General features: G+C 36.6%; 1 protein-coding gene across 1 annotated transcript in view; it reads left to right on the forward strand.

Annotated features, from left to right (window-relative positions):
* The window catches only part of TNPO1 (transportin 1), an 87,711-nt gene that overhangs the window by 53,266 nt on the left and 16,432 nt on the right, over window positions 1-18,013 (forward strand). Inside the window, exons 8-13 of the mRNA XM_090276372.1 lie at window positions 3,915-4,037; window positions 5,620-5,738; window positions 12,276-12,336; window positions 12,750-12,918; window positions 15,721-15,873; window positions 16,565-16,790. Of these exons, the coding sequence (XP_090132498.1) occupies window positions 3,915-4,037; window positions 5,620-5,738; window positions 12,276-12,336; window positions 12,750-12,918; window positions 15,721-15,873; window positions 16,565-16,790 (851 nt within the window). The remainder of the gene's footprint in view (window positions 1-3,914; window positions 4,038-5,619; window positions 5,739-12,275; window positions 12,337-12,749; window positions 12,919-15,720; window positions 15,874-16,564; window positions 16,791-18,013) is intronic.

The raw sequence follows: 18,013 nt of genomic DNA on the forward strand, positions 1-18,013 counted from the left end.
GACAGGAAGGGAGGGAGGGAGGGAGGAAGAAACATCAATGTGAGGGAGAAATATTGATCAGTTGCTTCTCGAACGCCCCCAACCAGGGACTTGTCTTCCATCCCAGTCCTGTGTCCTGGCCAGAATCAACCAGCGATCCCTTGGTTTACAGGCTGATGCCCAACCAACAGAGCCATGCTGGCCAGGGTTCAGCTCTTTTAAAAAATCCTTCAGAGGCCATATTTTTGTTGGAAAATTATAGGGGGGTGGGGAATCATGTGGGGGTTTTTTTAGTTAGTTTGTTCATTTGCTGAGTACCTACTATAAATCAGGCACTGTGCTTGGTGATAGGGATATATAAATAAATTTTATACCTAAAGGTGTTTTCACTGTAGTTTGATATAGAGGGTAGTGAGTAAAATTAGAGGACTAGAGTAAGACTGCCTGGGTTCAGATCCCAGCTCCACAGCTTAGTAGCTGTGAACGTTGGGCACCTTAATGAATTGATGTATTCTATTTCATCATCTATAAAATTAGGCTAATAATAAACATAACTTGTTGGATCATTATATCTTTGTTGTAAATAAATTGGAACAGTGCCTGCCACAGAGTAAGCACTCTACATGTTAACTACTGCTATTATTACTTGTAGAAGTTGTAATTATAATAGCATTTCCTCTTAGTAGTATTAAACAGCTTAAGGAAACTGTGATGGGCAAACCAGCATCTTATACAGGAATATAATGTAGAATAAAAAATTAAATTCTCTCTAAAAATAAAGATTGTGTAAGACCATGCTCCACAAATGAAGCAAGAACATGTCCCAGCATTTTGAAATATTTTCTATTAGTGTTATATACCATATTAACATTTCTCTGTTACTTGATAGATGTATAAATTTCCCATCCTGTAAGAACAGTAACCTCCAGAGCAGGTGCCTGACACATAGTAGGCCCTCAATAACTATTTGCTACATTAATAAATGAATTAAGTTGTTTTCAGTTACCAATATTTTCATCAGGAGCTGATGTCATGTCTGCTAAGTTTGACATTATATATGATGGTAACCTACTTCAGCAAAGCTAGGTATTCATATTAAGACGACATCAAATTTAATGAAGTTTATCTAACACATAAAGCAGCACTTGATGGAAAAACAGTATTCTCTGACCTTGTAAAATATATCTAATTAAAAAAGGAAACAGGGTTTTGAAAGCATCAGGGACTTGGGGAAATTAAAGACTTTAAAATGCTAGAAACAGCCCTGGCCAGGTAGCTCAGTTGGTTTGCAGGAGTCCCCAACATCTGGGCCACAGACCGGTACTGGTCCAGACCTGTTGGGAACTGGGCCACACAGCAGGAGGTGGGCTTGAATGCAGTGCGCTTGAATTATCCCCAAACCTGCCCCCCGGCTCCCTGTCAGTGGAAAAATAGTCTTCCACAAAACCAGTCCCTGGTGCCAAAAAGGTTGGTGACCACTGGGTTAGAGCATGTCATCTGATATGCCAAAGTTACAAGTTTGGTTCCCATTCAGAACACATACAGGAGTCAACCAATGAATGCATAAGTAAGTGGAACAACAAAAATCAGTGTTTCTCTAAAATCAATAAAGATGCTAGAAACAGTACTTTGCATACTCTCACAGTTAATATTTGAACTTCTCCATTGTCTTAACCCCTTTCTTGTAATAAGATTTCAAGTTCATTTTTTGGAGACCTTTTTTGATTTCCTGGAAAAAGACAGTGGGTCACATAGAATTTTATTTTTTTAATGATGTTTTTACTTCTTTTAATATGTGTATTTTTGTACTTAAAGTAGAATTTCAAGAGTGAGATCGGGAAGGTTTATTGTTTTTTCTTCTCACATACCTGCTGGCAGACTCTTAAGAGACAACTTGTTCTTCTAGTGGAAGCTTCTTGATAGAAATGTGGACGTACTCATGAGTCCATGAAAATCAAATTCAGACTCTCCTCACTGACTAGCAAGTTAGTTAAAATCTAAACTTCCATGCCTTGGAGTTGTGAGGATTAAACAGGATAGTCTGTTCGTTCAGACTTTTTTTTTTTTTAACCTTGTATAGAGAAAGTTGTTAAAAACAGTATGAGATTGATTGCATTTATTATTTTTTTAAGAGTTGACCTGGTGAACAATGGTACTTTAGGGTTAATTTTTTAGAAACTCAGTATATATCGTCGGCAGCCGTCCGTCTCGAGAGACGATGGTGTAGCTTCTTAAGAGTCTATCTGCACCGCCGAGAATGGCTGTGCAGTCCGACTCGGGAGTGACACGGCACCTGTCCCCTCCCGTGTTAAATCGACATCTTGCGATGACGCTGGAGTGTCCTCTCCAGTGACGCTGAAGCCACAGAGCCTGGGCAGGGTGATATGGAGGGTCCGCCGCTGCCCACACCCGTCCGTCTCGAGAGACGATGGTGTAGCTTCTTAAGAGTCTATCTGCACCGCCGAGAATGGCTGTGCAGTCCGACTCGGGAGTGACACGGTATCTGTCTCCTCCCGTGTTGAATCGACATCTTGCGATGACGCTGGAGTGTCCTCTCCAGTGAAGCTGAAGCTACAGAGCCTGGGCAGGGTGATATGGAGGGTCTGCTGTTGCCCATGCAGCAGACCCCCCCTCTCTTCGCAGCTGAAGGGTCCAAGGGAAAGACGGAGTCAATACAGCTTGGGTTCAGGTGCGCCGCAGGAGTTGCCGGTGTTGACTACAACGTCAAACCGCCTTAGGGACTCCGGCTCCGGATTTTCTGTCGGGGTTTACTCCCTTAGCCTTTCCCCTGAAGAGGTATGCCGCAAGGCAGCGGAGGTTTTTTGGTGTCAGAGTTTTCCTTCTCTGATGTACCCTGACTGGAAGATCGAACCAGCGACACTTAGCTCGCAGGCCGACGCTCAATCCACTGAGCCAAACCAGCCAGGGACTCAGTATATATAATTTCCCAATTATTAATGTTTTTGTAGAACTTGCACCTGTTACCACCTTAATAATCAGAGTTGGTAGGACTCTCTTGACAGTAGTAATTCTGAAGGGTAAATCAAATTTTATTTTGATGATTGCATCTACTTCTGGACCAACTGGATGAGTGCCCCTATGTCCTAATGAAAGGTTTTATTCTCACTAAAAATTAAAATACGAGTCATACTCTTTCAGAAAGAATGGTTTTTAGATCATTCACCAAAATCATAATTTTTGGCAATCATCATTCTATGTCTTATTTTATAAATAATATTATAGGCCAGTTAATTTAATCTTTATTTGTACTATATCTTAAGGTTTTTATTTTATTTATTTTATTTTATTTTTTCACTTAGGTCATTACTTACTACCTTAGAATGCCAAACTCTGGAGGGATCAGATAGGGAGAAAAATACACAGTGTGAAGGAAAATCCTTGTCCTTCTAATATTCACTGAACTGGCATTTCCATTCTTCATATTTTCATTTTTCCCCCACTAAAAATTTTTTTGTTTGTTTTTCCATTACAGTTGTCTCACTTTTTCCCCCTCTTGCTTCCCTGCACCCTGTCTCCCGCCCCCCGCCCCACATTCAGTCCCCATTCAGTTGTCCATGTCCATGGGTCATTTATACGTGTTCTTTGACTAGACCCTTCCCCTTCTTACCTTCTTCTCTCCCTCCCATCTCCCCCTTTGTTACTGTTAGTCTATTCCTTGTTTACATAGCTCTGGTTCAATTTTGCTCATTTGTTTGTGTTGTTCATTAGTTTCCTGTAATAGGTGACAGCATAAGGTATTTTTCTTTCATTGCCTCATTTATTTCGCTAAGCATAATTCTCTCTAGTTTCATCCATGTTGTTGCAAATGGTTAAGGTTTTTAAATGTTAGCATCTTGCAGGTTACTGATTATTACTTACAAATTTTTCTAATATATTGGAATACTTAACTAGAAAAAATGTTTCTTGTGCGATAGAATCTCTTTGCGTTGGCTGGGGATGAAGAACCAGAGGTACGGAAAAACGTGTGCCGGGCACTTGTGATGTTGCTTGAAGTTCGAATGGATCGCCTGCTTCCTCACATGCATAATATAGTTGAGGTAACACAGGCAATTTAAAGGCTCTCTCATCTTCTTTCCCTCAAGCAAAATCTTGAGCACATAGTGCATAATGGGAAACCACTGTTTTCTAATGTTACTTACCACATTTGGGGAGACTGCAAAAATAGTTACGATTGTCTTCAAAGGATAAATTCTCTTTATGGTTACTTTTCTTTCATGAGATTTAAGATGTTTTAAGATTGATTGCTTTTATTATTTTATTGCTTTTATTAAGATTTTTAAAAGAAAAAATTCTTTTAAGTAGTGGATAGCTTTTCAACCAGAGTGACTAGGAAATATTTAGGTTGTGTTTATTAGGTATGGGTTAGGCTAAAATGATCAATAAACTGTGATAGAATAACAAGATTAACTATTACTAGAACAAAATAATTTGTAAGTGGATTAAATAGTGTATCTAGTTCCTGTCTTTGATTTCCAGAGTCCATAGTGTATGGAGAGGGAAAATCTCCATTTCCAAAACATAAGGAAAGATAATTGTGAAGATAAAAATATACAGTAGTGTAATATGGGGATAATAGGCTCTCTGTGTTCAGGAGAATCAGGTGGAGTTGGTTGAAAGTTTAACTAGAGAATAAGTAGTTAACCAGAAAGTTAACAGCATTTTATCATTTGCTAAGGCCATGTCACAGCTGGGGAGCCTAATCTGTAACACTGCAGTTCTTTCCTCAGCAATAGTCAGTGCAGTAGTAGGATATGGTGTGGAATGTAATAGAGTTGACCTGTCACGCCTATTGCATTGCCACATTTTGCCAGTTGAAATGTTGTAATCAGACAGCGGATGTATATGAAGAATTTATCACTTAACTCCAATTCAAAGTTCCAGGTACTTTGGGAAATCATTTGTGACTTTAAACATACAGTTGTTTATGTTTATTTTGTTTTTGCATATAAGGGTTTTTTTTAGAGGGTTAGACCGTGTGCCCTTGGATAGATTTGGAGTCAGATGTTCTTCCAACTAAGAGTGAATTTGGTTTGCTATGTTCAAAGGACATGATAAGCCTATTTTTTTGGAAACCGCGAATTACAGTTGCATTAAGAAATGTTACTGCTTCTTTCCAAATTAAAAAAATAGCTTTTGTGATTATGCATATATGTGTGTGTGTGTATATATCCTTAAATATGTGAAGTGTATACTTGGAAGAGACAGCTTGAGTAGTGTTTCATAAAAGGATTTCATTTTAAGACAGGTTTAATGGATTTTTTTATTGTGCTGACTTTACAAAGACAATGTTTGATTATTAATACTCACATTTTTAAAAATCTCAGTGGTTTCATAAAACAAAATACATCCATACAGAAGCATCTAAACAGTACATGCATTGAACACTTTTCATTAGGCAATATTCTAAAGCAGCAGTTTTTAAGTTTGGCTGCATTTTAGAATTAACTAGGAAGGGGGTTTTTTTGTTTGTTTTTTGTTTTGTTTTGTTTTAATTTAAACCCTAGGTTGAAAATCAATATAACGTCAAAGGCCATAGCAAAGTACTATTAACTTGATTAAATAGGATGAAGTTTATTTTAATTGTATGATTTTAACTGATTAAGGCTCCTCTGTTTACAGTACATGCTGCAGAGGACCCAAGATCAGGATGAAAATGTGGCTCTAGAAGCCTGTGAATTTTGGCTCACTTTGGCCGAGCAACCAATTTGCAAAGATGTACTTGTAAGGCACCTTCCTAAGTAAGTATTCCTTCTTATGAGTGCTTCCTTATTCTTAAATTTAAAAAGGATTCCTCATTTTTATGTTTTTAGGTCACTTGCTTCTATCATCTGGAAGTTAAGTTTTAAAGTCCAGCTTTATTGTTGGTGTAAGTAAAAAGTTTTTCAAGCAGCAACTACATTTTCTTAAATTATGTAACATGGACTCTGGTGGGGTTTTTTCCCCAAAGAAAATGATTTCCCACTGGTTGTGATGCTATGGAATTGGTTAACGTATTGTTTAGGCTATTTTTAACCCAGTGAATGCTGTTTGATCAGTTTGTTCATTTGTTATTTTAATATATTTTTTCAGTTTTATTGAAATATAATGGACATAAACATTGTGTTAGTTTTAGCCCTGGCTGGTGTGGCTCATAAGTGGATTGAGCACCAGCCTAAGAACCAAAAGGTCACTGGTTCAGTTCGCAGTCAGGACACTTACTGGGTTTCAGACCAGGTCCCTAGTTGGGGACGCGCAAGAGGCAACGGGTGGATGTTTCTCGCCTTCCCCTCTCTCTAAAAATAAGTAAATAATATCTTTGAAAATATGTACATATTAAAAAAACATTGTACCAGCTTTAGATGTACAAAGTAATGATTTAACATGCATTAAAATCAGTTACATAAAAGTGATGCTTGCTAACTTGAAAATAAGTGATACAGGCCCATGGAAGCAAATAAAAATCCAGAAAACTTAAAATCTCTCAGAATTTTACCACCCTGAGTAATCACTATTAGTATTTTTGATGTGTTGTCACCATACACCAAATACTGTATGTTCAGTATTTCAGGGAGAATTAAATTTGATAGTATGTAAAACATTTAATGTAGGATCTAGATATAGTTAGTACTTAAAATTCTGATTATACTGTTTTGTGGTTTGCTCTTTTCAGTTAACTTGAATGTTTTGTTCTTTCCTCCATGTCATTCGTCTTTACACTTTTGAGTATTCTTCCATCGTAGTGTGCGTACCACATGTACATGATTGACTGTTGTTCTGTTGTTGAATATATAAGTTGTTTGCCCCTTTCTCTTTTCATCAGTCCTGGAGTAAGCATCTTTCTTTGTCCATAAGTGGTTGTTTCTTTCAGGTAGAATTCCTAGAAATGATTTTATCAAAGTGAAAGGGGTGAGCATTTCAGGATTCTTCATAAATATCCCCAAGTGTTCTCCAGTGAACTTGTGCAGATTTACACCCCGCCAGCAGTGCCCCATCCTGTCACAGCTTTTTACGAGCCAGCCTTCAGTTACACTTCTCTAATCTTAGCCGTCTGGATGAGCAAAGAACAGAACCACCTTATCGGGATTACATTTTTTTAGATGTTTACAGTACTTGGATGTTCTTATTTTCATACGGTTAGTTACCTTCTTTTCTTTTTCAATAAATTCTTTCCCTACCAAGAAAGTAGCAGTTTTACCTATGTTTTATTCTAGTCTATCTGGAATTTATTTGGAAATAAAAGTACAATATCATGTGCTAAGTGGAATTTTTTTCTTTAGGAAATCTATATATTACTCTTCCTTTTCTCCATTACTTGTGATTACAACTTTTATGATATGCTTTTTCTTAGCATAGGATTGTATAATTCCAAGAGTTATGTAAACCAATATTATTTTTTATAAAAACTAAAGAGCTATTTATGAAAACCTAAACTCTGTGACTTTGGGAGAAACTCATAATACACAGTTATAGCTAAGTGCTCAATCTCTCATTATACTAATGAAACCTAAACATTTTTAAAGCAAACAGGACTTTGGTAGTAGCAGGCTAAAAAATTAGCCTTTTCAAACAAACAACTCAATCCTATCATAACCATTTGACTTATATGGCTGCTTTTATTTTTAGTTGAAATAATTCATTGTGAGGATGGGAGAATGTCAACATCACTCTGATGCTAAGATAAAGAACATGATAAAAGAACTTCAGTTTCCTTGCTCTGTTAACCATACTTTTCTTTAGTATGAGAAAAAAATGTTTGCTTAGGAATCAAAATTATATATGTAATGATATATTTTGTATTGATATGAACTCACATAGAAAGCACTAATGTAACAAGGGATGGATGACATGAAATTCTTTTGTTTCTGGACTATATAGTCTATTCTCTTTCCTTTTAACCAGTACTATATTCTTGATTATTGAACATGTAATAATATATTTTGTTACCTGGTAAAGCAGATCTTCATTTCTTTTTTGAATTTTCCCACATTTGTTCTTGTACATTAGTATCTCCTGGCGCTAAAACATCAAACCCATTGCCCAGCACATATTTAAGTAAACGTTCATTGTTGATATTAACATCATTGCTTTTCTGCGATACTGTATTAAAAAATTTTTTTGTGTGTCTGAGGGCTACTTGAAGCTTCAGGAGAAAACATCTTAATAATTAGACCTGTTCAGAAACCATGGGCTGCCTTGCATGATTAGATTTGTCAGACATGTCATATTCACGTGGTCACATTTAACTCCTGTGTCTCACTTTCCAACCTTGCATTTTTTTTAACTTGTGCAGCTTTATCAGTCCCTTATTTTCTGCACATCTTTTTATTCTTTTACTATCTAGTGCAAAGATCATGATCTACAAATTAATTGTACTGACCAAAAACCCCAGCTACCCTGAATCTCCCTACTCTGGATTAAGTTTAACTTTTTGTTAAATACTGCTGGGAAAAAATATTGCACTGCCAGGAAATTGATGGCTACAGAAATCCATGGTCTTCAGACCCTCCACACACTCTGCCAATTTTTCTTATTCTAGATCAGCTTTTATTTTCCATTCATCAGAGCAAAAATTTCAAACCTTGGTCACTCTTCTGAAGTTCTCTTCACTCATTTTGAGCATGCTGCTTTATCAGGAAATCAGGTGACCCTTATTCTCGCCCTGAAACTTAACAGATATATTTTAATGTGACTTGTCTTCTTCCTAACCAGTCTTTTTATTTATGGTCTTGGATAGCTTTTTTTTTTTTTTTTAATACTCCAAGACCTCATTACAGATAGATATATTATCTCTTTTAATTTTCACTTCTCTGTTGCCCTGTTGCCTCTTTCTCCATTAACCTTTTAACTTGCTGCAGCTTCTCTTCCATCATAAAAAGATGCAGAGTAGATGGGGCTCACTGTCTTCTCTTCCTCACCTTGCCTCCTGTTAACTCTTCAGTGTTTTCACAGTCTGCCATCTGTCCTCACCATTCTCCTGAATTGTTGACAGAGATCGTAAATAATATAACTACTGGTAATCCACATGAACCCAGTTCTGCAAAAAGTCTGTAGCTTACAAAATATGGTTCTGTATATTATAAGTTCTGTCTAGGTACGTTGTACACTTGTAATGTTAAGTTACTATTAATCTCCCTATTTTAAATTTAAAAGGACTTGGAACGTATATGAAAGTTTGGCTGGTGCACCTTTTATAGCTATCCAGGAAATTCTGAATCTCACTGCTTCTGTTTCCCTATTAGTAGTCCTTTAGTTATGAAGGCTGATAATATTATCTCATTGGTAGTAGAGTTGTACTCGGAATTGGTTTCATACATATTTGAGGTAAGGCCTCACCAAAAACTGAAGACATTAGAGAGTGAGAGTTGCTTACATGTGGTGTAGGGAAAGAAAGTTATCTTTGTAGTCAGACAAAACTGATTTTGAATTCTCTTCTATTTACTTAAAACTCAGGACCTGATGGAAATAATATAACCCTGAGCCTTGGTTTACTTGTATGTAAAATGGAGATCACAATACTCTCCTCACTAGTTATGAGGGGGGTGCTTACTATAAGCCCCCAGCTGGCACTCATGAGTGTGAGATTCTCACCTATTCATACTTTTCCCAAGCTGCCCAGCACAGTTAAAGGTAGACATTGGATGCAGAGGACTGTGGACATTGTTAAATATAGTAGTCCCTCTCTATATTGCGGTTCACTTGTCACAGCCTCACTATATTGCGGGATTTTTTTAAATATTATATTTAATTACTTAACACATATTTTTCAGTATACCACAGGATTTTGCGGTACTGTATACGTATGTTAAAGTTACATAGGTTTAAGAGTGTAGAATCTGTTTAAGAACATAAGTAGTGTTTATAAAAGTGTGGAAAAGGTTAATAAGGGAGTGGGAAAGGTTAATCAGGGGTTGGGAACAGTTTATAAGTGTGTGGGAAGGGTTTATAAAGCCTTAAAATATATATAAACACTACAATAAATGTAAGATTCCTACTTCACAGATTTTCACATATAGCACTAGAATGTAATACCCGCGATAAGTAAAGGAATACTGTAGTTCCAAAGTATTCTCATTCCTTTTATCCTCAGGCTCTCTGAGGTGTATGTAATGGTTCAATGAGAAAACAAATCATCAAAGCTTAAGAAAACCTGTGAAAGCTTTAAACTACATAGCTACAAGAGGAACTGAAGTTAGTGTTTTGACCTTTACTTATGTGCTTTGATTTTTTTTTTTTTTTTTTTTTTAGCTGGACATCATAAATATTCCCATGTACCTGGAATTCCATGTTTATAGACATGGTTCTGCTTTAGTGACTACCTAATACTTCAGATTGGATATGATATCCTGATTTATTTAACTATTTTCTTAGTGAAAATTTAAATTCCCTAACTTCTTATCAAAGGCTACAATACTTTTGTCCATAGAACTTTTCATTTTTGTGTTATTTCTTTTGATTAAATTCCTTTAGACTTAACGGGGTTTTTTTGGTTTGTTGTTTTTAAACACTCTCTTCTATTAAAAGGAATATAGATATAAATTAATTTTCAATTGAAAATGGCCCTTCAGCTAACATTAAATAAAATTTCTCTACCTAAGCGACAAAGAATTGGTAGTTGTCGTTATAAGCAAAAATAGAAAGTACTAGATAGCATCATCTACATCATCACCCCTTACAACACCAACTCAAAGGACCAGAAATGCTTTATAGAAGTTTAGTTGGTTTTGAACCAGCGAATGGGTGTGGGTTTGGGGTAGGGGTCGGGGGTAGGGGATGTTTGGGTTTTTTTACATTCTAGAAAGTGTGCCACCATTGCTGTTTCTGTTGCAGAGATGACCTCTGTGGCTATCAGGGTAAGGCAGAATTTAACTGCACAGGCACTGTGCACAGTTCTTCACGCAGCCTTGTGTTTCCTGTACAGGGTGGGGCAAAAGTAAGGTTACAGTTGTAAGTACGTGAAACAGTTTATTCTTGTATTATTATTAATTATTATATTCCATATGAATAATTGTAAACCTACTTTTGCCCCACCCTGTATACTCAATTTTCTGACATGCATTAGGATACATAACGCTGTAATGCTTGTATTCTAATGATTTTATGTTTGATTTTACAATGTGGGAGAAAATTGAGGAAGGACACAACCTGGGAAAGAGAAGAGAGAACCATTACCATAATGAAAATCGATACGTTCGTACCCAGCTATATAAGAATATCCATTTAAGTTTCCAGAAATACACATCTCAAAACTTCCCATTCACTTATGGGAAACATCCTCCTGTGTCATTAAGTGGGAGGGGAAATCAGTTTGTTTCAATAGAAACGGTTCAGCACAACAGGAAAGAGTTTAACTTCGGTCCACTTGTCTGTTAGCTCAAGGATAGCCACACTGCAACCCAGCACTTAATTTTTAAAGTATATTCATTTGTTCTATTATTCTAAAACTGGCATCGGTGTTCGGCTCTCATCTCCTGCACTTTCAGCGTGAGAACCCACTGTTGGTGTGCTCTCTAACCCTCAACGTCTCTGTGATCTTCTCTGGCTGTCTCAGCAGTAGCAGCTTGGCTCCCTCTCCTGGTTCATCGTGTCAGGGGCCACTTGGTCCAAATCTGCTTCTAGAAGCTCAGTTTATACTTTCATTGACATAGTATTTTTAAACATTATTACTTGGAAAATAAAATATAACAACCAACCCCTCACAAATGGAATACAGATACTCATTGTAGGCTTATTGTAACAATGTGACACCATTTAGAAATAAAGTAAAAGATGAATTTTGCCTCTTTTTCACCTACTCACTTCCCTCTCCAATGATACCAGTTTCTCATATATCCTTCCCAGGTAGTCTGTGATTATAAGTAATTACATGGGAAATCTCACTATTTTAACGCAAATGGAAATTACTCTGTGTGCTTTACACATGAGGTTTGGGGGGGTTTGTGTTCTTAGTGTTTTTGTTGTATCAAGGAACATTGGTCTTTAAAAAATGGGAATGTTTGTTGGTATATTTGGGATAAATTCTTAGGGAAGAAATTGCTGTATTTTTATTGTCTGCATTTCTAAGCACTATTAATCTTATCTCCACTAAGATTATCTAGCGGATCTCATGCATGAATTATGAAAAGACTACAATATATATTAGGAATGCTCATCATTTGAAAAGGGCATACAACACAAGATATGCTCTAAGACAGTATTGGTGGTTATCTGTTGGTGTTATTGGTATATAAAAGTGTGTTAAGACTTCTTAATTTTATTGGTCTTTAGATCTTTGGTTCATGAGCTCATTTTTTTTGTAGGTTGATTCCTGTGTTAGTGAATGGCATGAAGTACTCAGATATAGATATTATCCTACTTAAGGTAAGGAAACTCCTGGTGAATAGGGAAGATTATTTTTATTGACCTAGTAAATTTTTGAATTCAACCAATAGAACATTTATTTAGAATAGACCCTATGTAAATAGGCTCCTGTTGTATATAATATGCTACACAGATCAAAGATAGGAACATTAAAATAACTTAAATATGATCTGAATGGGACTTAAGTTCTCTGGGTTACACCAGCCTGATAGATGGCAATATAACGTGTTTGAATGTACCTGGTACTCAACAGGTCTTATTGTAATGGTTTCTTTTTTCCCTCACGAAGAAAGGGTGTGTGTACTTCAGCATCCTGTGCAGGACCCCGTCTTTGGACATTCTGACCCTTTCACTCATGTGCGTATTACCCTGTAATGAATATCATCAAAATTCTCCCTTTAAAAAATACACAGGGTGATGTTGAAGAAGATGAAACAATCCCTGATAGTGAACAGGACATAAGGCCGCGCTTTCACCGATCGAGGACGGTGGCCCAGCAGCACGAGGAAGACGGCATCGAAGAGGACGATGATGACGACGACGACATTGATGACGACGACACGATTTCAGACTGGAATCTGCGTAAGTTGGGGGTGCAGGCACCGCTGTCTACTTCGGTGGCCACTGTAATGGGCAGCAGTTCCCATGCCATGCCCTTCACCCATTAAACGGCGTACAGTGCAGTGGTTTTTAATGTATTCGGAGTCATGCAGCATTTTCATCGCTCCCGGAGGGGAGCTCCGTTTTCATTATCAGTCACTGCCATTGTCTCCCAGTCCCACAGCCTAAGCCACTACTGGTCTGCATTCTGCATGTGTGCTTTTGCCTATTCTGCGCTTTTCTATCAATGGATGGAGTCCTACTGTACAAAGTTCTTTATGACTGGCTTCTGTCACTTAGCCCGTTTCAGGATTCATCCATGTTATAGCCTGTATCAATACTTGATTCCTTTGTATTGCAGAAGAATAATTCATTGTATGGATTTATCATACCTTATTTATTCATTTATCAGTTGATGGACAGTTTGTTGACTTTTTTTTAATTTTTTTTTTTTTTTTAAGTTTGTTGACATTTTGTTTTTTCCCCCTTTTGGCTCTTGTGAGTAATGATGCTGTGAACTTTTCTGTAAAATGTATGTGTGGAGATGTTTTCAGTTCTCTTAGGTATATGCCCAGGAGTGGGATTCCTGGGTCATATGGGAACTGTGTTTAACCTTTTGAGAAACTACCAGGCTCTTTTCCAGAGTGGCTGCACTGCTTGCTTTCTCACCAGCAGTGTCTTAGATTGCAGGTTCTTGCCAACAGTTGTTAACCTTTTTTTCTTTTTTTTTTTAAGTATATTTTATTGATTATATTGTTAATGTTAACCTTTTTTATTATAGCTATCCTAGTATATCTGAAGTACATAGGGTTTTGGTTTGCATTTTTCTGATGGACCTGTTTTTATGTTTATTATTTATTATGTTCTTTAAATATATCTCAGACTGTCATTTCTCAAAGGCTATATGTTTTGTTTGATACTATAAAAATAGGAACATTCTGTTTTCTTTACATAAACTAACTTTTGTGATCATTTGCATGAGAATTGGCTGATTATCATGGATAATTCTAAAATAATGTAAATTGCTTTGTCATATTTGAACTTACAAAATACATGTTTTTTTAATCTGTTAGTTTTCAACCTTAGCTGAAAATCCACATCATGTGTTGCACCGGCACTCTGGGCCCCACCTGAATTACCTGACTCTGGGGAGGAACCTAGACACCTGGGTTTCCCTTACTTACTGGTTTTTAAAGTTCCATTGCTCTAGTTCAGGGTTACTAAGCCTCAGCAGTAATGACGTTTTGGGCCACATGATTTTTTGTTGTGGGGGCTATCCTGCACGTGGTAGGGGGTTGAGCAGCATTCCTGACCTCTGCACAGTAGCTGCCACCCACACCCCAACCCCCCTACACACAGACACACACACACACACAAATGGTGATAACAATGGCCTCAAACATTGCCAAATGTCCCCTGGGAAACAAAACTGCCCCCCACTGTTATAATTCACAGTATTGGGGTTTCTAGTGACTGAAGTGGTTAAGGACATATCAGCCTGTACTGTATAATTCATTTGACTAAGTAATGCTAATTCCTCTGCTGCCCATGTTTTCTATAACTACCAGTTACTTAGCATGCCTAATGCGCCCAGCTGTAGGCCAAGGACTTTCATGCATATGACAGTTAATCTTTCCAACAGCCTTACATAGGTAAGGAAACTACAAAAAGAGAAACTTGCCCAAAGTCACCATCTAGTATTGGAACCCAAATCCCACTACTATCACAATTACCTCCCACTGTATCCCTACTTTCAGGTTGAGGGTGGATTAACATTATAATATAATACAGATAACACTTCAGAAGTAATAATGTACATTGGATGGCCGGGGGCATGTCCTTTTCATCTCACCCATCTCTATATCCTTCCAGATGTTTTCCTGTGTACATACAGAAAAACACATGTATATCTTCATTTTTGTTTGTTCATTTCTTTTTATCCTCACCCAAGGATATATTTATAGATTTGAGAGAGACATCATTGTGAGAGAGAAACATCAATCAGTGGCCTCCTGTACGCACCCCCGCCGGGGATTGAACCCACAACCTTTTGGTCTATGGGATGACGCTCCAACCAACTGAGCCACCCAACTAAAGCTATATCTTTTCTGGAGAGGAGGCTAATTTTACAGAAGTGGAAACAGATTATATATCTACTTTGATTTTTCTTTTCTATGTATAACATAAGTCATTCTATATGAGTACATAGAGATTTCATTCTGTTTTATGGCAGTACAGTGTTCATTTCTATGGCTCTACCGTACAGTGTAACTTAAGAGCCTTATTGATTAGTGTTACTTCTGGCCAATGTAACAGCTTTTTTATAAAAAGGATTTTACTATTGTCTAATACTTTGTGATTAACCATTTATTATGCCTAGTTCACATTGGGAAAAATTTGGATGCTTAATTATATTACTGTTCTTTTTAGGTTTTTTGTTCTTTTCTAAATTATTATATTAAATGAAATTTGAATTGATATGTAGTCCAATACTTACTGGTTCCTTACACGGTAAAGTTGTTTTCCAGGATATTTTATATTTTATGCATCACATACTGGTGATTTTTGGTTCCAATTTATTGTTAGTTTGCTAATTTTTGGTCATAAAAAAGTACTCTTGTTAATAGAATTTTTTTACGTGACAAGACTGCCTCTTATTTAATTGAGTTCTTTGAAACTGGAGAAGTATGAATAAAACACACATGCAACAAATATTCATTTTACATATATAACTAAAAGTTTATAGAGGCTAATGTAATATTTTTGAATTACATATTTTCTTAGGAAAATGTTCTGCTGCTGCTCTAGATGTTCTTGCAAATGTGTATCGTGATGAGCTTTTGCCACATATTTTGCCCCTTTTGAAAGAATTACTTTTTCATCATGAATGGGTTGTTAAAGAATCAGGCATCTTGGTTTTAGGAGCAATTGCTGAAGGTAAGTGTTTAAGTCACATTTGAACTGTAAAGCCCTTAATAAGTAGCACTAATGTGTCTAGGCCTCTTTAATGAATTGTTACTCTATAAGCAAAAACTTACTCTTGAATTTACATACTTTGGTCTTGTGTTGCTGATGTGGGTTTGAGAAGATTATTATGCACATTAACCTTAAAAGGGATGTTTGAATCCAAAATCCAACAGCAATTAACTAAACAGCCATAGGCTTATTTCTGACCCCAGCCAGATAATCTAAAAATGCTTCTGTTATGATAAAGGTAGCAGAATGAGAGGACAAGGACTCAGTTACCAGAAGCATTCTGGTTGCTAGAAAAATAACTTTGTGTTCTATAGGTAAGCATAGGATATATGATGAAATCAAGAGTATCATCATTCTCTATGGGTTATTATTCTTTCCAAGCTATAAACATCTATCTAGAAAAAGGGGAGCATTTTAAAGGCATTTCTGAAAGTCATAATTTGTGTAGCAGAAGTAAAATGAACTCTTCTGACCCTGCTGGAAGGTACTTAGGAGCAGTTAGGTCTTGTTTTCTGATAATTTTAGATCAGATTATTATAGTATATTTAATACAATGAAGATGATCTGAATATTTTTCATGGTTGCATGTGTCAGTTTAATATTCATATTTTAGCACTTTCTGAAAGATTTCTGTTGTTGGTTTTTCTTCTAGGTTGCATGCAAGGCATGATTCCATACTTGCCTGAGCTCATTCCTCACCTTATTCAGTGCCTCTCTGATAAAAAGGCTCTCGTGCGTTCCATAACATGCTGGACTCTGAGCCGCTATGCACACTGGGTAGTCAGCCAGCCCCCAGACACGTACTTGAAGCCATTAATGACAGAATTGCTAAAGCGTATCCTGGATAGCAACAAGAGAGTACAAGAAGCTGCCTGCAGGTGGGACAAATTCATAGCAAAATGTTCATTGTGAGGGGAAGGAGTGGGTATTTCAATGGGAAACTAATTTTCAACCTTGTGATGAAATATTGGTATTAAGCCATTAATGGGGCTTTGTTTTATCTGTAGCTTTCATCTTATGATTTTGTAAAACAATGTGACTGACTATAGACATCAGCCTTTGCTGTTTCTTAAACTTTTTATTTTCTCGGTGGCTATGATAACACTAGCAAAGTTAGAGCAGATTCACATTAGTCTACTGCTCAACTACCATGACTCCACAGAAAGTCCCACCACAACCTGTTGTCTGTCCCTTAGTGTATCTACTTAAGCAGCTGTTCTGTCAGTTGAAGTTGGGGGTTTTTTGTTTTTATATCAGACCAGCCGTTTTATTACTATAAATATTCCAGTTTTGGGAACAAGAGGAAGGTAAATTTAAGTAGAGTTGGACTTTTCCAAATCTGAAACAAAACTATCTGGAAGAAAGAGTTTTTAATTCTTAATAAGATAAAGTTGAACAAGGGGGCTTTGGTGGTTGATAGCACTAATTTTTTTTTTTTTCAATAGGGACAGGATACAGATTATATTTGGTTTCATGTAGTTTATTTATTTGGCACTTTTTTAGCTCTACTAATAGTTAGGCATATTCTAAATGCTCAGCTTACTTTCTTGCTGTCTTGAAACTTACAGTCTGATAGAGAGCACTAAACAACTGTATAATTTATGACAAGTGCTATGAAGGAAATACCCAGTTCCCACTGCTAACAAACAGGACTTTCAGTAACAAATGACTTAAGCCTGCTATTTTTAGGAAATTCCTGACTTGGTAGAACAGAAGGTAATACAAACCTTAATTTTAGAAATAAAGAGCCAGGACAAAATTCAGTCTAAATTGAAGTCATTACATTGGGACTCTGGAGACTCTTTCCTTTCTTGTACATTTGTTCTAATAGACTAGCCATACATAAGGCAAATTTGTAGTAACAAGTGTATTTTGCACTCTAATGTAGTGTGGGGCTGAGAGAAACATTAACCTTATTGAGAAATAATTGACAAATACTGCATATATTTAAAATGTGCAACATGATTTGATAAACATTGTAGAACGATTTCCAAAATGAAGATAGCATTCATCACCTCGTATAGGTGACTTATTTTTCATGACAATTTTTAAGATCTCTTAGCAGCTTTCAAGGAATACAATACATATTTTTTGTTTGTAT

This window comes from Furipterus horrens, unplaced genomic scaffold (assembly GCF_987537825.1).
Source record: "Furipterus horrens unplaced genomic scaffold, mFurHor1.1.pri manual_scaffold_5, whole genome shotgun sequence".
Taxonomy (NCBI): domain Eukaryota; kingdom Metazoa; phylum Chordata; class Mammalia; order Chiroptera; family Furipteridae; genus Furipterus; species Furipterus horrens.